General features: G+C 44.7%; 1 protein-coding gene across 2 annotated transcripts in view; it reads right to left on the bottom strand.

Annotated features, from left to right (window-relative positions):
• SOX5 (SRY-box transcription factor 5) overlaps positions 1-23,723 on the bottom strand; it is a 285,147-nt gene that overhangs the window by 52,749 nt on the left and 208,675 nt on the right. Inside the window, exon 9 of one of the 2 annotated variants that reach the window (XM_041484509.1) lies at positions 22-168. In XM_041484509.1, the coding sequence (XP_041340443.1) occupies positions 22-168 (147 nt within the window). The remainder of the gene's footprint in view (positions 1-21; positions 169-23,723) is intronic. The other variant, XM_041484510.1, reaches the window with a different exon arrangement.

Genomic DNA, 23,723 nt, shown 5'->3' with positions numbered 1-23,723 from the left:
GCCCAGGCCCAGGTACAGTACCTTGCTTTTGGGAGGAGGGCTGGTTGTGCTCTTGTCTGTGTGGATGCTGGTAGGGGACACGGCAGCACCGAGGCTCCCCTGGGCAATGCCAGGGATCTTCCCTCCCGGAGACACCTGCATGGCAGCAAGCTGGGCAGCATACAACTGCTGGGGAAACAACAGAAACAGAGACAGAAACATTGGCGTGGCAGGGAGACAGCAGGGAAACCATCAATAAATCAATCAATCATCTTCCCAAAGCTTCTCCTAGGGCAGATGAGACGTTTTCCTTCCAGTGGGCATTTTTTATTTAGCCCACGTGTGTTTCAAGACGTGAATTGTCATCTTCACTTTTGTGACTCATTCCTCCAGGCATGAACGAGAGACGTCACCACGAGAAGTGTCCCGGCCTCCCTGTGTGTCCAGGGGCTCAGGACAGCCCACAGAAGCTGATCCCCACGGCTTGCCTGAGCCACTGGACCATCCCTCCTTCCCTGAGACAACACAGCCATTGTTGTCATTCCCACCAGTGATGTGCACCAGCCCCTGTGGAGCTGCTGGATATGATGGTGTCTGTGCTACCATTTTATGTTTCTTTATTTTACTCGCTGTGTTTTCCCTGTTTTCCCCCAGGCTGTGAGGTGTCTGGGACAGGGAATGCCAAATTTTACTTTAGTAATTACTGTAGGAGTCCACTCTCAGCTGGGTTGTGGGGAACCACTAGAGTCAATATAAATATACACACATCAATGGTAAAGTGCTGTCCATTAACTATTAGAATCCCCAATTAATTCTAAGAAGTCTTTCTGTGATGGAGGCAATGCAGACACAGAGTGGAAATGTTCTTCTCTTCAAACTAAACCAATTTAAATACTTTTAAATAAAGTATTTCTTTATTAACATGTGAATACTTACAATCACTGTTTAAAGCTAAGTGCTACAGTAAGAATTTAAGGGACAGAGGTCAAAAGCAGCTAGAAATCAGGCAAACTAGAAGTGCCTGGAAGCTCCCCTCACCCCCTAATAAAACATAAAGAGAAAATAAACGTGGTGGGCAGGAGAAGCAACAATTGCTGCTGCTCTGTGAACAGGGAGGAATTCCCAAGCCAGGACCATGGGGAGCAGGAATGGACTAACGAAATTCCCCTGCTGAGCCCCAGCCCCTTTCCCAGGAGCCAGCCAGTGCCCAGTGCTGGGCAGCACGTGTGTGAACCAAGGAGCTCTGCCCAGGGCAGCACCTGCAGAGCTCCTGAGCTGCCCTGTGACACGGGAGAACAGGCAGAAACGTGGAACTGCTGTGAAAAACAGGGTGGTTTAACACAGCCGAGTCCAAGGAGTCTGGCTGGCAGTGCTCAGCTGCTCTGCTGCTGTTTCTCAGTTAATTTTTTGTGATAAAGGAAGGAAGATGGGAGGGCACAAAGAAATGCCAACCCAAACCAGCAAGTCTGAAAGAGGAACATGGGAATTCACTACCTGATTATTCTGTGTGGGTCTGTGCAAAAGGTGCAGAGACATTGCCAATGTGGCTCACAGCACAGAAGCCCTTGATGAAAGGGCTCTGAATCTTGGGCAGCCCTGAGCATCTCCCCAGATTCCCTGCACAAACCCTTCCCTTTGCTGCTGCCCAGCCCCAGCCCCTCCACACAGCTAAAGTACCCACTGCTCTTTCAAGTGTAATCACACACCCAGTTCTTACTTATTTCTGTTTCACTCTATTCTTTTCAGACTCTCTATTATTTTCAGTTTTGCACCCTTTTTATTTCTTTTCTCTACTTGGATTACTGCTTGGTCCTTATTTTTCCATAATACAATAACCTATCCAACAATAATAAATAACACAGCCAATAATCCATCCCATTCTGCCTAGTCTCCCTCTCCTGCCCTATCAACCATTCATTCATCTGCTTTCTTTTTGCCTTTCCCTCAAACTTATTTACTAATTTACCCCCATCTGAGCCAAACAGACGCAAATCAACGACAGATAGAGTCATCAAAAACAGCCCCAAGTAAGTCACAGATTCAAATGCCTGTATTTATCAGCTGAAGCTCATGTCCATTCCTGCTTTCTGAAGAAGCCCAAGTTCTGCAGGGAGAAAGGAACAAGGTCTCTGTGAGCCAGGGAAGAACTGCAGCAGGCAGCTCCCTGACAGCCACGCCAGCAGTATGCACGAATTAATATATCAGAGGGTGCTAAAGAATCAGGACCCATCACTAGGGAGCAGCTCCAACATAATGGGACTCTGGGGGTGACAGAGCAGATCCAGGAAAGCTTGGCCTTTTCTTCTGCTCCCTGGTGAAAAACTGACAAAACAAATTTAGGCAACTGTGGGGGAAAGACAAAAGAAAGTGAAATGGCCATGAGTTAGGAAAGGTTCAAGCTTGCTACTAATCTATAGATCAGCTATCAGAACTAAGTCCAGTCCACATAAAATAGGGTAAAAATAACAATCAGGTTGGGCAGCTGGGGATTCCTGACAGGCCACGCTGGGCTGGAGCTTTACAGAGATTTGGGAGGGGGGGAAGACTTTCCAAATGAATCTTTATCCAAAGACAGAACCACAAGAATTAATGCCATGGAATTCACCCACAACACCTGCCCAGGGATCTGCACTCCTCACACCCTCCAGTGGTCCGTGAGCAGTGGCTGGAACTGGAATGGCTGTGAGCTCCTCCTCACACTGCTGCCACCAGCCACCTTCCTGACAGTGCATGCCAACACCAAATAAGCACCGGGGAGGATTTTTTCCATGCAACAGCCCAGAAGAAAGCCTTATTTTCAGGTGCAAAAGTGGAATATAGGAAATTTCAAACGTGTGCTTTGCTCTCACTTTGGGGATGGACATACCTGAACAGAATGAAACACACAGTGTGGTGTGGAGTAACCTGGAAGGAGGGGTGAAACAAAATCTATAAAGCCTTCATTCATGCTTTTTAAAACCTTCTGTCCTCCTGTTATCAGATTCAACATCTCACCTCAATTTGATTTATTTTGAGAATTAAAACCAAGCATTCAATAAAATTTTATAAAAGGTCCCTTGTTAGAGTTCTCTCTTAAAAGTCTCTGTCTGCAACACAAACCAACTATTCTACAGAAAAAGCAGTATCAGGCCCAGCTCTCAAAGGAAAAGCATGTGTTTATGAAATTGCAAGGGTCTGAAACATATTTAACAGGAAAATTGCTCCTATTTCAAAAAATGGAAAGAAATACACAACACGCACCACATTTCTTAAAGTTTCACTATTCTGGAGCTTTTGCATTGTTGAACTTGTCTACTCATATTTAAATGTTTCAGGACATCTCCAGCTTATGCCCAAGGAAAGGGCAATGGTGACCAAGTGCTGTGAAACAAGATGGCTAAATGACAATAATCTGTGCTAAACAACAATAATTTGTGCATTCATTTAACAGACAAACTGAACAACAAAAGAACATTTCTCCCCTGCTTCTCTAATGGCATCAGGTTTCAGATCAATAAATCTCTGCAGAAATATTCAACTATCATCTAAAATACACCTAAAACCATGCAATACTGCACATGGGCAGGGGAGAGGAAACATAATCGTTTTGTTATAAACAAACAATAGATGTTACTTTTTAATTGCTTTTTCAGAAGCCCAGTTCTGCCTTCCTGAAGAAGTACTATGTATTTTTTTTTAAATTCAGAATATTACCCTTATTTATTATGTGTAGGAAAAATAAACCTGCCCAAAGCTGTAGTGCTCCACTGACTGCAGGTGAATGCCTTGGCCGCAACAAAGCAGTCAAAGCCCTATGGATAAAAAGTCCTTATATCCCACACAGGGTAAAGTCCTTCCACCCTTGATTTTTACACAGGGTAAAAATTAAGAGGCTCAAACCCGGTGTATTACAGGAGTGATACAGAATAACATTGTTTTCCTTGCACTTTTTGAGGTCTTGCTTTCATTACTGTGTGGGATATAAGGACTTTTTATCTCCAGGGTCCTGACTGCTTTATTGTGGCCAAGCCTTTCACTTGCAATCAGTGGAGCACTGCAGCTCTGGGCAGGTTTATTTTTGCTATACATAATAAGGATAATATTCTGAATTTAAAAGGATACATAATGCTTCTTCAGGAAGGCAGAACTGGGCTTCTGAAAAAGCAATTAAAAAGTAACATCTATTGTTTGTTTATAACAAAACGATTATGTTTCCTCTCCCCTGCCCATGTGCAGTATTGCATGTTTTGTTAATTTTTTCTCATTAACCTCTTAGGAACATCTGCAAGGAAGCAAAATCATCAGAACAAAAGCACAATTCGATAAACTCTAAAATGAGCAGGAGGTGTCGTTAATTTTTTAGTGCTGCCCCTCTATTCTTAAGGTACTGAACAAGAAAACCCCTTTCTCCCTGGGTCACCACCTAAACCATTTATAATTCCTCCAATATACTGAGCAGAAATATTCAGCTGAACTCCCTGAACGGAGCAGCTCTGAGAGCTCTTGGCTGGATGACTCTGCACTACATCAACAGCAAACCCTGAGGTTAGGCCAGCTTTGAAAACTTCCCCCTGGGCATTGTTGCTACACGTTAACAATGCTCATTACTGCTCCGAGGGTACGCTAAAAATGAATTCTTGTTCTATTAATACACAAAATGAGAATGAGATTTAATAGCAATTTTCAGAAGGGCTGAACAGAGTGCTAGCAATTACACAGGCAGAAATAGTTGATTCAAGCACCTATAGGCATTTGGATTACAGTATTATCTCTTATTAAAATATTTTTATTAGTGAACAGTGGAGATTAAGAGCTGTTCATGAAAAAAAAACAAAAAACCACAGAGAGAGACAGGTGGTAGTGGGAAGTGAATCAGTTACTGCAATGAATTTGTTTCTGATAAAGTGGTTTTTCAGTGAAGACACCACAGGATGAATTTACAAACCACTGTGCCTGAGTGTCTGAACTGTTGACTGATCCACCACTCCAATTTCTTTGTCATTCTGAGACCCATCATTAAAAATACACACATGAATGGCCTTGCTCTTTGTTTTTTGGTTTGGTTTTTTTTTTTTTTTTTGCATAATCAGGGGTGGGAGGGGGGAATGGTATCAAATGAGACTCATTCAGAATACATGAATTTCATTTTTCTTTACCTCAAATGTATGCTTACATAAGGCATGAAAACTTAGATCAAGGCAAAAAGAATTTTGCAATTTTTTCTAATTTTGAATCAGGTGGTTTTCCAGTTGAAAAGGAAAAAAGAATTCAATGAAAACAAACATTTGATGTACATCCTACTGTGAGACAGTTTTTTTAAATTACTGGCAACATAGATAACAGCTACAGAAATTAGAATTAAAGCTGCACTCATTAGTGATTGGTAACAATGCTTGCTAGATATTCTACCAAAAAAAAAAAAAAGTTTTTTATTTACATATTTGAAATGCCAGATTTTATTTTTGTCTGAGTTTCCTTCCAAGATTGTTAGTCAAACATTTCCAAGGGACACGGTAGTTCTACATTCAAACTTCAGCACAGGCTTCTAAGTGCCCCTTGCTTGCATCAAGTGGGAGATTTTCAGAAAACAAAGATAATATTTGAACGCAAGGCCAGCAGGCTCCTTTAAAAACTTGCCCAAAGAACACACAGCAGTGTGAATTTGCTAGCTTTCACTCTGGGGTAATTTCAGATAATAACAACAGAGCTCAGGGTCCTGAGATGCACTTCACAGTATTTCGGTTTGTCTGGGGGTTTATTTTATTTTGGTTTGTCCCACGGAGTTGGGAGTTATTACTGCTCCACCTCTCAGCTGCCTTTAGCACCAACAATTCCCTGGAGGAACTGCCCCCTCCCAGTGCAGACTCCCTCTGGCCAAGGACCTTGTCTGCACCAAAGTTTCCTTTATTCACCAAGCAAAAACCAGCAAGTGCATGAATTCACCCCAAAATGTGGACCACAGAGAGACAGAGCAAATAGGCTAATTACAGAAAACTGCACCTCTCCTTCCCATGGCCTCAAAACCCAGCTGATTCCTTTGGGAACTCCCACCCTGGCTACCCTCTGCATTTAGCCAGAGAGAAGAAGACAGGTAAGTAAATCACACATCAAGGAACAATAATGAATATTAGAAAGCTGGGACTGGGCTAGTTAAGAGATAATTAATGCACTGTTTCTAATGAGAGAGCATTGGTGACACGTGGAGGAACCACCTAGAGAAATTCTGACTCATGATGTTTCGGTCAGGATCAGATGTGTTCCATGAAGGCGAACTTTAAACAAGATTTATTGTGCTCAGTAATATTTTACATCTTGTTCTGTCAGACTAGACAACATAATAGTCTCTCCAGCCCTAAAAAAACCCTGAGACTTAGAAGGAAAGGTTGAGGAAAACAAGTTCTCATTAGAAAAACTGTGCAGCATTCACAAAGAGAACAAGGCTTCATTTATACACAGGCACAGCCTCGGCAGCCACCATCTCTGTCATGCTAGAAAAACATCACTTTTAGATCAGTGACCACAAGTCTCCACAAAATATGGTTCTGCTAGCTGATCTCCAGGGTTCCAGCCTGCATCCTTACTCCTGAGAACAATCCCACTGCAGCCTGGGGGCAGAACAATGCTGGCTTTGACTGCAGGAACAGTGAATAAAGGCAACATGCATGTGCAATTTATGGGAGCTCCGAGTTTTCTTACAAACTGGTGTACTTTTGATGGGCAGGACACACACTTTAACCAAAGCACAACTCTGTTTGTATTTGTAGGAGCTTCTGTGGGAAAGACACGAACGGTGACACCCTCAAACGTGAAGAAATGCAGTTTTCCTTAAAAGCAGTCTTTAATTCTGGCAGTGGATTGTAATCATGATATTTTATTAAAAATCCTTTCTTGGGATTTTTCCCCTCCTGAGGAGCTGAAAGCCTCAGGAAAGAAATGTAAACAATAATATGTGCTGCTGTGGAATGCAACAAGTGCATCTTCCATTAATCCATGTGGATTGTTTTCAATTGATGACCAGTCACAGCCACCTGTGCTGAGGCTGTGAGCAGTCACAGGATTTTGTTGTACATTCTATTCTATTCTTGTTCTTTATAACCTTCTAATCTTTATTTTCTCTCTGTTCTTTCAGTATAGTTTCTATGTAATCTTTTAATATAATATATGAAATAATAAATCAGCCTTCTGAGAAATGAAGTCTCATGTCTCCACACATAAGATATTAACCTCAACAGTGGATGAATTCTGTTCAACTATTAGCAAGGAGAGAACCAGCACCCACGACACAACTGACAGCTCCTGGGGACGCAGGAAGGCTGAAGGAAACTCCTGATTAGAGCCCAGACCTCGTGGCTCCTCTGTCCCAGCCTGAACAAGAAGACAATCCTTCCACAGGATGTAACTGTAGGAACTTATCAATAGACACTTCCTATCAGAGACCAACAAGATCTGTTAGTCTCTGCGATAAAATATCATTGCAAACTGTGGATTTAAGATTGTCTGCTCCTCACGAGTAAAGACATTTTAACTGGAAAACTGCCCAAGTGGCCTACATATTCATACATACCATGTTCACACCATGTGACACTAATTGAAATAGAGTGACTATATGGAATGCAATTGCAGAGGAAATTTGATAATGTGAATAATGTGAAATCTGATCATTTGAAATTTGATACGGAAAAAGCCTGTTGGATGAAATGCTGCAGATAAAGTGTCCCCTTCGAGGAAAGTAATTAATATTGTACATATTCTAAAATATTAAAAAAAAATAAGCTGGCAGGAATTGATTCCTTTAGCTTGCTGTGCAGCACCAGAATACAATGCACTCTTGCTGCCACCATTATTAATTATTTTTATGCCAATGGCCCTTCTTATGTTAGAAAGAATGGCCCAAGCGTGTCTTTAGAGTACGGACAGCATATTCCTTAGAGATGACACAACAAATGGGCAGAGGTGACGCGGAGCAGTGACAGGCAGGCACGGGCAGCTTCAGGAGGGGCGTTTCTCCTGTAAAGCGCCTTGATCAGCAGCTGCTCTGTAATGCAGAACGGAGCTGACTGCTCTGTAATGAAGATGAAGTGCTTGAATGAAGGTTCCACACGGACACTGCTGCTCCTGCACAGCTCTGGCAAATTGGAAGCCTGAAGCCACTGAAGTGGCCCAGACATTTTACTCCATAGGAAAACCCTCACTACTGCCTATTTGTTTACCGCAGGTATGCTTCCCAGGAGCTTTGGTTTTTTATACAAATATCCAGGTTTTTGGCAACCAGCTCAGAGCACCTGACTCTTTTAACAACTATATACTTGTTTATACTCTTTAATAAGTATAATTTTTCATTTGAGAGACCAAAATTCTGTGAGTGGCCGTTTGACTAAACACTTATTTCACATTGCATTGCTTTACTTGACTGGTACTGTACAAAATCATTCATTGTTATCCATTAAGTGACCAGAGTAGTTAACAAGCAAGCACTGCCAGCAGAATTACTGTAAATAAGGTTCTATATATTTCAGATTGCCGAGCTATAATTAAGGCATTTCACTATTTTACACACATTTCCTTAAGCAACTCTTTCTCCAGTTTTTATTTATAGATTTTCTGTTTGCATTTTAAGTTGTTGTATTCAACAGGGAATTAAGTCAGGGAAAATCTGTGCCTGCTTTAGGACTGATACTGAATTAATTACTCCAAATCTGAATACTCTGTGTCTCCTGAAGTTAAGTGCAGAGCTTGTAGTAGAAAGATTAAGGTCAACTGCATTTCTTATTTTGAGAACAAGGATTTGCTGACTTGAATGCTGATATGGTAACAGGTTCTTAGATATTGGTTATATTCTAAGATTCCTTGGTGACTTGTCCCTCTTCTTCAGGCATGAAGTAGTGAAATAGGCATTCAAAACTCAGCCTGCTCTAGAAACCTTTTCTTGAAAAGCTGTGGGTAGGAAGTGAGTCCTAAAATACTGAAGTCTCTCTTTAAAGAGATGGTAATCACCTAGCAGAAGCAACAATGCCAAACTAGTTTGTTGGAGGGGAAAAGAAACAGATGGAAAAACTCACACTTGGATACGTTTTGCCCCCCCTGTAGCTGTATCTTTATCTGTTAACTATGATATCAAACAATCAAATGAGAAACATTTTCTTTCCTGCCTGTTTCCCTTGTAACACTAAGAGCATTTTTGAACCTTAAGTACCCTACAGTTGTATCCCATGTCCTTGGAGGGATAAATTAACGCTGTTCCTCATTTATCTGACACATCCAGGAGTTCAGTGACATCTACTCAGCTCACTGAGAAACGTAATTTGCTCTTTGACCTGAGCTGCACTGCGTGGTCAAAGGCTCTGGATGGAAGTGCAGGGCTAGAGTGACAAATGCTCAGCCCATCACAAGCAAGGATGCTCTCTCCCAGCTTGGCAGAGAGGGAGGAAGGTGATGTTTGTGCCTTGAAGGGAGCTAAGGACTGTGTCTGGGCAATTCCATCGTGCCAAGCTCCCTGGAAAGAGCCCAGAAAGGAGGAAGTACAGCTAGAAGAATACTGAAAAGCAGGGGCCACTGATGGACAGAGAGACCATCCAAGCTGCAGAAGAAAATGGACTTGAGAGCTAAACTGAACCAAACTGATTTCTAGAATAGTTCTGAAGAGATTTTTTTTTCTGTTTCCCATTTTCCTTAGCAAGAAACACTAACAGAATGTGACACAGCATCTTTACTCAGCTGTGTAAGTTATTTTATTTAATTTAGTTTTTGTTTTTGGAGGTGGAGAAAGTAGAGCAAGGTTATTATTTTGGGGGAGAAGAATGTCACTCCAACAGTGTAACCTTTCCAGTTTACTGTGCCACAGAAAATTTTCCAATACATTCAACTAAATTTACCTCTCATGTGATTTTTTTTTTCACGTTCACTGCTTTAAAATCTCCTTCCCCAAGTCCTGAAGAAAGCCAGCAAGTCCCACGTCACCGTGTGAGATGCTGCTGTGAGGGTGGGGTGTCACTCCAGGGCAGCAGCTGTCCTCCCAGCAGCACACCGTGATCCCTTTCCACAGCAGCAGGATCTTGCACAAGGACTAAGGAGAGCTCCAGCTCACACCCACCTTTCCTTTGGCCTCAGCCCACATGGAATGCCCTCTGCTGAACAGAGTTCTTTTGTTCTAGGCACTGCCAGGGACAAGGCTTGCAGAAAAGGTCCCTCAAACTCGCTAGACCTGTGGGAAACTGCAATTCCAATCCCTGGCAAAGAGATTGCCCCAGTTCTGAACTGGGATATTTTCAACCTCACGGTGTCAGAGCAAATCTGTGTTCCAAACCAGGAAGCAGCTGAGTTTTGCTCTGGTCAGACTTCTGATGTTCTCAACAGGGAGTCCTCTCAACCTGAAAGTCATGGGAGTGCCTAACTTCAAATCAGCCCCATTGCTGGAAGCTGGGTAACTTGGATGCTTCAAAACACAAATGTGTGTTTGTTTAATTGGGATGCTTGGGCTTGGGAGGGGACAGGCTACGAAGAGGAGTGTTAGAGTATGGGAGTGCCATTATTTGAACACAGAAAAGAGCAGAAAGCTCTCAATGAATGTAATTATTTTGGAGTTTGCTTCATTATAGGAAAGTCCCTCTTTAACAAAATGAAGTAACAGAAGCAATAGCTGTTCGATTTTTTATTCTTTGATTTTATGATAAAATGGGTGTGGTCTGTAAAACTCCCCCTCCAATGGAGCCCATAAAACTCCAGAGAGCCTGAAACCTCTGTGAAGCTTTGGCAAACTCCTCAGGAAATAACATAAGAAGATGTTTTCTGGTTCATCTCACTATTTCCATGCTTACACTGATGCAATGGGAAAAGTGACACTTTGCATGCTCCATTAGGACATGTACAGAAGTTCAGTCTTTAATTCTCAGAGAATTTGTTCCCTCCAAGTGGTCTCTGCAAACATCTGAAATCCCTCAGGATTCAGTTTCTGACTCCCACTACCAGGAACTGCAGACAGCAAGGTCCAGTCACAGTGCGAGGCCACGCCGCAAAAGCACAAAAAGCCTGGATCTCACCCCAAAATTCCTCTTTGGCACATCCTGTACTGGAGGCTTAAGGAGCTATAGGCACAGCAACGTGACTGAAAGTCAAAGGGAACTTTCTCGTTAACACATCCCTCTCATGCTGTGCAAGCACAAGAAGAGCCATGAGATGACCTCTGGAACTCCTCTGGCTCCCCCAGCCCACGTGGACAGCCAGAATGGCTGGAGCCTCGTGCTCCCAGAGCAAGGGACAGCTCTGTCCCCAGCACCAACCCAGGCAGGGAAATGCAGCCCTCTCCACACTGCTCCCCCTGTCCCACTTCATCCCAGCTCACCTGGGTTACCCAAGGAGGGCCCATTCCCTACTCTGCCTCTGCAGCATCTGGCTCTTCAGACAGACAAGAGGGAATGCACAAACTCCTAACTCTGCGTTCTGGTCACTGAGGCAAGAAGGATGCCCTTCACTGGCAACAGGGCCACAAACTCCCCTTTGCCTCCCAAAGAATTCCACGCAGCCACACATTCCACAGTAACTCTATCAGTGCTGATTAACTACCAACAAGCATTAGTACATCTTATCAATCACTGAATATTTATTAAATTGGGTTTCACAACTTTTTTTGAGACACTGAGTAAACTGGGAAAAAAACCCCAAACCGTTCTTGAGTGAAAAGGTGCTTTTTGAAAACTGTCCTCCATACCAATTTCCAGTATGGAATTTTTTGTAACAAAAAAAAAATGGATCTGCTTGTACAAAACCATGAAATACTGAAATTATTTTAGGAGACATTTTTCAATTGTTAATAATACAGCTAGGTTATAAAAAGAGCTAATCCATATCTTTAAATTGTTCATCTGGAAATTTGGATTAGGAGGAAGAAACCCCAGCAATTTTCATGTTTTATAATGAAGTATCAAAACACGAAACTCTTTTCAATCCAAAAAAAATGAGTCAAAATTGATGTAAAAGCGCATTTTAAATTGCTTCTGGCTGAGTAGCTGTCTACAAAGCAGAAGGGGTGGGAGCACCAAGGAGTTTGCAATGGAAACACCAAGAAGCTTTTACTGCAGTCACACCAACAAGGGCTGCTATCATGAAGTAATAACATTCTCCAGAAATCTTTGTTTATTACCTAATTCCCAATGCCATCCCATTTCACTTGAGTTACGTGGGTCTGAGGATGGGGTTAATGAGAGAGGAGGTGTTTGAGTGGGTGTGAATTAGGGGTGCTGCTGAAATAGAAGCTATTTTAACAGTTCTGTGTTTAATTTAGTCTGGAACTCAGTATCTATTTTTTTTTTCAGGTAAAATACACACACATTCCAAGGCTAAGAGTGACTTTGGCAAAGCACAGACAATATCTAGATTTACTTGTATTATTATTATGGAGTATCACAGAGGAGCTCGTGCTTCTGCTCCTTTTGCACCTCCAGCATTCTGCCCACCAGTCTAACAGAGATGGAATGCTCATGCTCTCATTTCCTGAGTTCAGAGACTCCTCAAAACTGGGATATTTCCAGGGCCAGAAAACACCAGTGATGGCTGCTCTCCCGCAGCCCTGGCTCCACAAGCCCTGCCCACAGCAGCCCATCACAAATGCTCTAACATCTGCCTCCTCAGGTGATGCTCAGCCTGTGTGAGTGACCCTGGTGGTGCTGCTCAGCCTGTGTGAGTGACCCTGGTGGTGCTGCTCAGGTGATGTACAACCTGAGTGACCCTGGTGGTGCTGTTCAGGTGATGTACAACCTGAGTGAGTGACCCTGGTGGTGCTGTTCAGGTGCTGCTCAACCTGTGTGAGTGACCCTGGTGGTGCTGCTCAGGTGATGTACAACCTGTGTGAGTGACCCTGGTGGTGCTGCTCAGGTGAGGTACAACCTGTGTGAATGACCCTGGTGGTGCTGTTCAGGTGATGTACAACCTGAGTGACCCTGGTGGTGCTGCCCAGGATGGCTGCTCCCTGCAGAGGGAGGGTGAACAGCACTCACTGCTTCCTCAGTTAGCAGCTGGCAAATTCATCCCCATTCCACACTGGGATGTCAGGCAGGGATGTCCTTGCTTCCCTCCACAGAGCAGCAATGCCCTCCTCGCAGTCCTTTCCTTGATAATTATCAGGGACAAGGAATCCAGGACAGTCCAGAAGAGGGAAGCTCCCTGGGTCCTGCCCTCCATCGTGTACATCTGAGACACTCCTGCCAGTGGAACTTTTCTGTGACAAACAGCAGCTCTGCCCAGGGCTCGTGGCTCCAGCGTGGGAGGCATGAATAAGGCAGGGAGCAGTCCAGTCCTCCATTACACAGGGATACTCCTTGCTTCTGCCAAAGTCAGCAACTGCAAAACATCTCTCGACTTCTCCAGCCCACAGCGTGGCACAGGACAGGCCTGTGCTCAGAGTGAGCACATTCACACAGGGCTGAAGCAGCAAAGAGCACTTGCCAATGTCACAGCCATGAAACACAGTACTCACCCTCACCCTCATATTTCTGTCGAGTATTTGACAATGTTACCACCAGCATCACTGACAATTGCTCCAAGTCATCTGGCATGCAATGGAAAGAGCAGGGCCATGAAAACACAGGGAAGCAATGCCCTGAGAGCAGCACAGTGGGATATCCACACTTCCCAGAGATGGACAACTCCACTGACACTGGGAGGGGGAAGTCCACACTGACTCCTGCTCCGTGACTTTCCCAAATCCCAACTGCTGCAGAGCTACAGAGGCAGCTGGCCTTGCTGCTCCATGCCCCACCAGCCACCACAGAAATATTCTGACTTTATGGTCCGCCACTACCAGCTTACTACCTGGAATTACCTAGGAAAATGAAAAAGGAAGCTGGGCCACAGTAGAAAAGGGACATGAAGTGGGAATAGTCTGAGCTAATCACCCTCACCTCGCTTTATAAAAACTGGAATGGAACTTGCAATGTTATGCCAGATGATTTATACATGTTAGGCATCCATGGCTAAAGGTTATTCTCATCCCACCATCCTGAATTTAAAAAAAAAGGAAAAAAAGTAGCTAGGCTGTGCTCAGCACATCTATGTAATTTTAAAAAAAATTTGTGTCAGCAGCTGAATTGAAAGTGAACTAGATCTGTCCTCTCTGTATCTCATAAAAAACCACACATTTCCTTTTTTCTTGTTACACAAGTCAGATGGAGAGTGGCTTTGTCTTCCTCCAAGTCACCCAACGGGGAAGGCACAGAGCTGCATTTCCAGGATAGAACATGTGGGGAAGGGCACTCAACTCCCCCAAAGTTGCTTGCAAATTACTTTGGCTTTGTGTGGAGAACATATATGTTAACATAAAGTGGAGTGTGAACCCAAGGAAAATGAAGACAAACACTGACAGCTGGCCAATCTTGCCCTTCTTTACTGTGTTTGCCTCAAATATAGTATGTTTGTAAGAAAGTGTGAAACACTTCTGAAAATAACGGCTCTACTCCGTTTAGTTTTAACAAGCAAAGGAACATACAACTTACAACCCTCCTCAGAAGGATCTGATCTACTCAAATTCATGGAGAGACGTCAGCACGTTTCCAGGAGGAGTCAGAAACATAACTCAGTCAATATCCTGTGAATTTTGGAACCTGTGTAATTCATTTGATGGTTTTTTCTCGCATGGCCAAGGTTACACAGATTTTATTTAACAGTTTACTTTTCATTTTTACCTTCAACCTAATGTCTCCCAAAGAATGCTTGTACCACACAGAGTATTTATCTTTTAGCAGTGGGGTGTTCCCACACTGCAGAAGGAGACTGAGCAACAATTTCTCTTCCCCATCAAGCCAGGCTGTGGGAGAGGAGTCCTTGCCTCCTGCACCCAGCAGTGACTGGCAGCCTGTCTCTCTCATCCTCCTCCCAGGGAATTTTGAGAAGGAGATTCACACCACCAGGATACAAGGGACATATGCTGCAGGGCTCATCCCCAATTAAGGAAGACCAATTATGGCAAGTTAGATCTTCGTCCTCCAAACACACTTCTGTTATGCAACTCCAAGCCCTGACCTCAATATTTAATATACTGCAAGCACAGGGAGGGTCCAGTGCAGCTTTCAACTGCAGAAACAGAAACTTTGACTGAAAGACGACAGTCATCCTGAAGGGCCTTTTGCCTTAATTTATTGTCTGAGAGGATTATACTGATTTTAATGAGCTTAGGATAAGCAACATCCTAGAGGATGTACATCACAGATTTTCTCCTGAGATTGGAAATATCCTACCTTTCATTATTGCTCGTAATTAGTGTCAAACGGCTCCCTCAGAGCCATTGTTGTTACAGATGGCACCAACAGTGCCATCACTGGCAGCTTTTCAGACTCCTGGCCCTCCCTGCAGTGAGGCATTGCAGGAGCTGTGCATTGCTCTCCCTGCCCAGACTGGCAGCAGGCAGGCAATGCCCGGGGTGTCCAAGGTGTCCCAGCAGGATCCCATGGCATCTGCAGGCCTGGGGGGCTCCCCTGGCCCAGAGCCCACGGTCAGTGTCCCCCTTCCCACCTGGGCACGGTGAGAGCAGCACCCACAGCTGCTCTCTGCTCTCCCTGGCCAGGAAAACTGGCCCAGGAAATCTAAGAATATCAGAGTATTATCCTTGCCTCTGCCCCTGCCTGTCTCCCACTTTCTGACGGTGTTTATGAGCTCAGCTGTCACTCTCTGCACCAGGGAGAGATGGATGGGACACACCAACCCCAACCTAAGTGACCTTTGGATGTGACAAGATTTTTAGGTCAGTCCTGCTAAATGGAAGCCTTGGTGTACGGAGGCTCGCCTCAGGGTGAGATTTCCAGTGAATTTATTATCTCCCAATGCCCTTTGGACTGCTTCCCACCATCAAACACCATGGCAGCATTCAGAACAGGAAGAAATACATTAACTGGAATCTGATCGTTTTAAAAGGTTACAGCTGCCCAAATATAATTTAATTTCATACTTGCCCTTTGAGGGTTTGGTGTATATTTTCATTTTATGACTGCAAATGATAAAGCTCTTAAGATTCCAGGCAATAAAAAGGAAAAGGGGGAGAAAGTATTTTAAGGGTTAGACGTCTATTCAGTTCATAGTCAATGAGGAAAGTGACAAATCAGCTTTTTTTAAAAAAAATGGAACATTTCCTCAGTTTTTAGTAGTCATTTCTCTCCACACCTGATGGGGAACAATACCTCTTAGTGAAAGCAAACCTGTAATGCCACCCAGTGTGATATGAAAGAAGCATTTGCTGTGCAAACATCTACCTGTCCTACATCCCTGAAGGACTTGCTTCAGAGGAGCAATTAATGGGAAGTGAAAGAAAGTAATCTGAGTGAACTCTTGCAAAAAAAAAAAAAAAAAAAAAAAAGAAAGAAAAAAGGCAATCAGACTTGAGAAATGCTTAAATCTAACCAGAATATTTTGAGTTTTAACTGGGTAGGCCATGGTTTTTTCTAGAATCTCTGCTAACTTTCTGAGCTCAGGTTATGCAGAAATCTCCCTGTGCCCACACAGCAGGGTAAGAATCAGGATAAAAACACTGTCTTTGGGGCAGGGGTCAGTTTGGTTGGGGTCCCACACCTGTGTAATAACAACATTTTGCAGAACAAGTGTGCAGGACTGCCACCCTGGTGTGACACGACATGCTGGGAAATGCTGCTCACTCTCTTTTTCCCCACTGAAAGTGGAAGCAAGCACTGAAACTCAGGCTCCCACACAAAAGTGGCCTGGACTAGAGGCAGGAAAAGCTAAGCACGTGTGTCTTTGAGTGCATCCCATGAAAACTGTGCCACCAAATGAACACCACCATCAGGGAGTGACAGAATTTTGACATTTTTTCCTTCCCGCGCAACAAAACATGGGAAAAATGAAACAGCTGTGGAAAGGAGCAACGATGAGGTGCTGCAGATCCCCATCCCGTTTTCAATGCACCGTAGGAAATGAATTCTTGCTGGGCTCCCAGATCCCTTCAGGGCTGTCTAACAATCCCTCCCAAGCACACCCCGGTCCCGGTGTCTGAGTTACCTCCCCAGCAGCCAGCAGAGCACAAAGCACAGCTGCCGTGCCAACGGGAGCAGCAGGGATGGCAGCCCCAAGGAGCGGTGTCCTGGCACGGCAGGACAGGGGTTAAAGCAATGAGGGCATTGTGCCCTGCTCAGCTGCTCCTGGAGCCCCAGAGAGCAGGGAGTGAGCCCAGAGCAGGACAGAAGGGCACTGTGGGCATGGGGCATCCCTCCCACCAGGAAAGGAGGACAGAACTGGGATGTTCAGCCTGGAAAAGAAGGCTTTGGAGTGACCCAAATGTGGCCTTCCAGCGCCTGGAGGGAGCCTGCAGGAAAGATGGAGCAGCAGGGAGTTACAAGACAAGGGAGGACGGCTCCAAACTGACAGAGAGGGTGGAAATTGGGAAGAAATTTCCCAGTGGTGAGCACTGGCACACGATGCCCAGGGAAGCTGTGGCTGCCCCACCCCTGGAAGTGTTCTAGGCCAGGCTGGATGGGGCTCTGAGCCATGTGGGACAGCAGAAGGGTCCCTGCCCAAGCAGGGGGCTGGAAACAGGGGATGTGTAAGGTCTCTCCCAACAGAGGCCACGCTGGGATTCCATCATGCTGTGTACTGCTTACCCTCAACACCAAGAGGGCCTAGTTTGTAAAATAAAATTGGAACACTGAACAAATACTAATGCAGAACTATTGTGGAGAAAGTAAGAGATTTTTAAGGACAGTTTCACCTGCTGTAATGTGGGGGATGGAATGTGTAAGAACAGAGACAGTGCAGAAGGCAACCTCACCCCTGAGGAGCTGCAGCTGTGCTAATTACCAAGGATGAAGAACAGGCCTGCCCTTAACAGGGCACAGCTGTGTCCAGTGAGGATGGGTGTGATGCAGGAGTGGGTTGGCTGCTTGAGAAGAGGGCTGGAGTTTGTTGGCTGTGCTGGGAAAGAAGAAAGAGCCAGTGCTGTGAGGAGCTGCCCATGAGACATCACCAAGGTGGTGTGGAACTTTTTCAGTAAGATGGCAACACTACCAAATGCAGCACACCTATTAGTGTTCATAATGTGAAGTTTTCAGTTTTCAGAAGTTCAGAGTTTAAGGGTAAAATCTACGTGAGAGATGAACTAGGACTTCAGCCATGTTCTTGTGCCCAATTCAGCTGGAACCATTTGCTTCCCTTAACGAAATAAATATGCTGCTGTGTTCTAGAGGGATGGCCTAAAACACTTTAACAACACTATCACAAGCTGTCCTGCTTTGGTGTATTCATGGAGAACACGCTGTTTTAATTCACAAAGACCGTTTTGAGCCACGCAAGGGGAGAGGCAGAGAAAAGGATCTGCTGCCAGGTGCGATCTCCCTGCTGCAGCACGGGCAGAGGAGCCACCTGCAGAAGGGCACAGAGCCCCTGCTGCTGCTGCCAGGTGTGCTGAGGGACAGCAGCCCTGCCCTGGAGGGAATGCTGCTTTTCTGAGCCCTGAGCACAGCAGGCAGGGGCACAGGTGCTCTGAGGATTTATCCCATCCCCCTGAGCACACCCTGGCAGCCCCAGGCCCCTCTGGGAGGGACAGACACTGTGCCCACGGGAGGAGCTGGAAAAAGCCACTCCACAGCAGTCCCCAGAGTGCCTCAATATGCCACAAACAGATTGCCCCTGTCAGTGGCTGCTGGTGCAGGAGGTGGCACAGCTGTGGCTCCCAAGGCAAAGGACAGCTTGCCATGCAGAGAGAAGCCTCTGCTGCAATGCAGGCTTTAAGCAGAGAGAGGAATACAAATACCTCTGAACAGCAAGACACGCAGGTGCAGATCTAGGCAGAAAATGCTTTTGAAAATCTCACCTTCCACTGCCCTGGCAGCATTTAAAACTTCCTTACAGCCTTCCTGCTGTATTGACAATCATAGGATACAGATTCTAACCTTCCCTCAGCTTAAAAACACACACTTTCTAAAAACCACTTTTCTCCCTTGCATACACGACTTTTCTTTTGCTGTTTATTCTTTTTATTTTGTTCCATTTGTACGTTTGCCCATTAAGGAAAGACGAGTCACCCAGCAGCTTCCTGACAGCCCTGCTCCCTGCAATTCAGAGCCTGTCAGCCTCCAAGAAGGGTGACTGAACAAACCTGCAGCACGTTTCCAGGCAGGTAACTCATCTGAGACGTGGCCAGTCCTATGGCTAAGGGGTAAGGAATGCAAATCCAGCAGTCTGCAGTGCTTTTCTCCTTAGTTATCCAGTGAGTGGAACAGAAACAGACCACTGCTGAAAATGGCAAACAAATAAGGCAATAACACAAAGTGAAAGGGCTACTCAGAAGCTGCTCTAGGAATCAGACTCCAGAGAGCAGAGCTCATGCAGACTGCAAAGTTTAAAAGCTGGTCTTGAGGACCACTAGGAGCTACAGGTACTGTTATCTCTTAATTTTCTTGTTCAGATTGGTCTTACAAAATTCACTAGAGCTGAAAGCATGAAGAACCTCTGAAAGGAGAAAAGGAATTTGGGGAAACTGAGCCTACGTATTGGGGAAAAACTTGCACTTTGACTTGACTTAACTTCAGGAACAAGCTTCTGCTATCCAGGCACAACAGAATAATGAAGTTTGACACTGTGAAGCTACATCTCCAGATACTAGGTATCCTCTCTTGAGGAAAGTTCAATTGATGACTTTGGAAAGGCAAACAGAACCAGCCTGCTGACCTCAGTGGTTTGTTGTCTAACACTCTGATCTACAGCCTACAGTAATTAGGTATTTCATAGTTTCAAACTGTGCCTAATATTAGCCCCCATTCATAAAAGGGTGATTAAATACCCTGGCTGCTAACAGTCAAGCCTGGCAAGGAATCAGACTTAATAAAAGAAAGGGTAAGAGTTCAGAAACTTCTAAAGGCTTGCACTGCTCTTGCCATATGCAATTTTTGTCACAGGCCAGGGATGCACTCCTCGTGCACACATCTACTATTCTGTTTGTTTACCCCTTCTGCCTTGTCTATTGAAAGTGACCTAAACTTTGGACAACAAAGAATGGCCATGAAAGAGACTGCAGTGAGAAATAAGCCATAAATGGAAATCCTTACACATTCATCTATTACCCCAATCTGCACCCAACAGCAAACCATGCCATCCCATCTGGGTACAACAGAGAGCATTTCCTGCGCTGTGCTCCAGGATGAACAACTGCAGGAATTTGATTAGTGGACCCAAAGCAGTAAGCACTTATCAGGAAGCATTATTTAGTGTAGGTTTGTCAGTGATTCCCGCTGTTGTTATGTGGAGCACTGTCCCACAGGCACTGGAGTGTGAGCACATCACTGATTTGCACTTTTCCTGCGTGCTGCTCTGCTGGGGACTGTAAATGCACACTGTTGGCAGAGCTCAGCATGAAGACAGTGAACTCCAGAAATATTCACAAAAATTTCCCAGTCTGACTGCAGCTTCCAGGTTTTCCAGGAGCCCCATAAGGGCCTGGTTTGTGATCTCAGAGCGAGCTCCCCCCAGCCAGCCAAGCTGCACTCAGTGTGGTTTCCCCTCCTCTCCCCCCTCTGGACAGTTTGCTCAGGATTATACAATCTGATTTGCATGATTATATAATCTTCTTTTCAGCAGCATCCCTCTGAAAAGAGCAAACAACATAATAGGAAAACCAGTAGCATAAGCCAACTCTTTCAAAACCCAGTGTCTGGAATGTGCAAAGGACACAAAGTAAGGGGAGGAAAAAAGAAAAAGTTTTTTTGGGTCTGTAACCAGATTTTTCATACAGGCCTTTCCAAGGAGCATTAATTCCCAATGAATGTAAGCCAAGAAACAATGTCAAACACAAGCACCTCACACAGTGTAGGAAGGGAAGCACCTCAAGGTGTGTACAAGGGTTGTTATTTACCTCTTTTACAACAGAAGTTACTCTGGGGTAGTGTAAGAACTCCCAGATGTTCTTTCCCCACCCTGGCTGCCCCTGCTGCTGTTCTGGCACTGGTTGTGTCTTGCAGCTGGCTGAACTCACAGCTTTGACACCAGAGTTCCACTGATCTGGAGTGGGGGTTCTGTGGCACAGAAGCACAAACGAAGTCCTGGCTGACACAGGTGCCTCCACTCCTTGTCTCTTCCTTCAGACTTTGTCTTAGGACACTGCCTAAGTGAAGCCTGTCATATTCCCATCTGCAAACAGGCTCTTCTGCTGGCTGCTAAAACTACTTATGATGTCAGTTACTTCAGCAATATTCATCTAAAATTAATGCCTTATAAATAATCAAGGAGTAATCTGCTTCCGTCTGTCAGGCTAACCCCAAAAAGAAAAAAAGTGTAACATTTTTGCAAGAGAAAAGAAATTAAGGATGACCTGACCTCCCAAGCACACTTGGCAGACAGGCACACACTCCTCCCTGCATGACCTATTTTATTTTTTGCCTGCTCACACCACAGAGATGTCTCAAACAAATAGCCAGTAACTCAGGCTGCCTGAGACACGCAGGGCTGCCACCCAAGGCATCTTAATGCCTTTGTCAGGTTTCCAGAGGTTTTTAGTGACTTCTTATCTTTTCTCCAGATGAAACGGAGCTCTGTTTAACCACTCCATGAAGGTCAGTGTTCAATGTCTCACCTTCCCAAAAATTGGGATACTGGGTATGGATCATGGCCCAACATCTTGTAGCACCTTGCAGTGGCCTGTACGAAAAGCACACTGAGTACAGAGATAGTTTTTAGTTAAAACACCAAGTTAGGGAATAACTTACAGCTAAAAACCCTTCACTTACAGCTGAAGTGTTCCTATAGCATGAGCTCCAGTGCTGCAATGCTTCCAACCTGCTTTTGAAAGCTGCTCTAAACTACTGCCTAATAAATTCCTGTAAAGCTCAGAGAACATCTCTTTCTGTGACTAGAACCAGATTCTGTACCAGCTATCAAGCTCCCCATCAGCTGCAGGATGAACCACTGAGCACCGGGGGGTTTTCATCTTTTCCATTTGAGAACTCCACAACTTTCTCAGCAGAGACAAAGACCCATGCATCTTGATAGAACAGTCCACCCAGAACAGGTCAACTTCTCTGAGACACCTTTTAGATCCATTAAAGGATTAATGGTCCCCTAGCAGAAAATCACTGAATTCTATTGTGATATACACGGTCACTGCAAGAAAAAGGCACAGAAATGGTTGTTTTGCGCTAATTCATGAGAGGAGAGATCTTGAGGCAGAGAAGGACAAAGCCAAATGGAAACAACACAAGTGATGAGGTGGAAGAAGAACAGGATAAATGTGTGCATAGGGAACACAAGGCAAAGGATTTGCTGTCCTCATGCTGGGGCTCATAGATAAAGAGACAGCAGCATGGAGCTGAAGGCTGGTAAATAGGAAACAACACAGAAAAAATGTGCTATTTCCATTGTCCAAATGAATTCCAAGAAGCCAGGGGTGGGGCAGGAGGAGCAGTAGCTGTGTGAGCATCCCCTAACAGGTTTTCCTCCTTCTTGAGAACTGCTGAGCCCGTGTGAGCTCAGGGAAGCCAGGGAGAAGGCTGGCTGCACCCCTTCCAGGCTATTTGCATATGTTCCTTAGTATGCAGAATGGCTCTGGATGTAATTGAATTGTTGTTTTTGCCTCTATTAATACATATGCAAATGAGTCACTCCTGCAGCTGTGCTGTATTAATCATATGTGTGCTTCTGTCTGTCTGCCCTGCAGACCCAGGGCTGGAGGGAGGGGGGAGAGGGAATTCAGTCTCTGACCTAGAGGAAAACTCACTCATGCAGACAGAGGTCTGCTATAAACAGCAGGCCTGAGCTGCAACTGCAAGGCACACTGGCTGGTCATTTTTCAGTCTTTTTTCATTTTTCATTGATATGGATGGAATCTGAGAGTTGTGCAGAAAGGACTGTTAATCTAGATAAAATGAATATGCTACCCCTGCTAATTCTTTCCCCTGGAGGAGGGAGGGAGCTCTAATTTGACAAGGCACAGAGTGGCCATGGTATTGTTTTACCATGTGTATTTACTGCCTGCAAATGTCCACTGTGCTCAATATCCACAGTGCTCAATAAAACACAAAGCATTTCTATGCAGTCTTCTGTAACCACTGCCTTCCCTAAAGTGACTGGGTTCTGATAAAATGATGTGACCAAGCTTTTCATCCCAATCTATTTTAACAGAATATATTGGGTTTGCCCATAACGTTGTGTAAGATTCTATCAGAGGCAAGAATGGGCTATTTAAATGCCAACAACAAAGCACATTCACCCACCAAGAACAAGATTTATTTGAGCTGTGCTCTGTGCTTCAGGCTTTTACACAATCTACCACAACCTCTAGCTCTCAGCAGGTATCCAGAAAGGGAGGAGTAGCTGCACCCTGGAATTGCAAGGCTTGCTCTGGAGTTAATTGAGAGGAACTTTTCCCATTTAAAAAGCAGGGATTTATCACAGATGCTCCTGGCAATCCATGGCCTCTCACCCCACACCTTGCTTTTATAGTTTAATGAGTATCTTAAAACATCACTGAGACTTCATGAAAAACCCAAGAAACCTTGGAAAGATAAAATTTTGCGAAGCCAACTTACCCCACAACAACAGAGAGATCTTCACCCTGGTTAGATGGCTGTAGCTTCTTTTACATGGAGAGTTCTGGGCCCCACGTTTTCTAGCTGAAGGACCTTGCTCTCACTGACCTCTTGAATTAGGCACCTTGGCTACCCCTGTGCAGTCCAGGTGGCAAACACCTGGTGGCCAACACATTCACTTACAAAGCCAGAAAGAAGTGCTGGTCAGAAGCAGGGAATATAGAATCTGAATAATGCAACAATTAAAAAAAAAAAAAACTA

Source organism: Pyrgilauda ruficollis, unplaced genomic scaffold (assembly GCF_017590135.1).
Source record: "Pyrgilauda ruficollis isolate IOZ18807 unplaced genomic scaffold, ASM1759013v1 scaffold66, whole genome shotgun sequence".
In the NCBI taxonomy this organism is placed as follows: Eukaryota; Metazoa; Chordata; class Aves; order Passeriformes; family Passeridae; genus Pyrgilauda; species Pyrgilauda ruficollis.
This window is presented reverse-complemented; position numbering and strand designations above follow the sequence as displayed.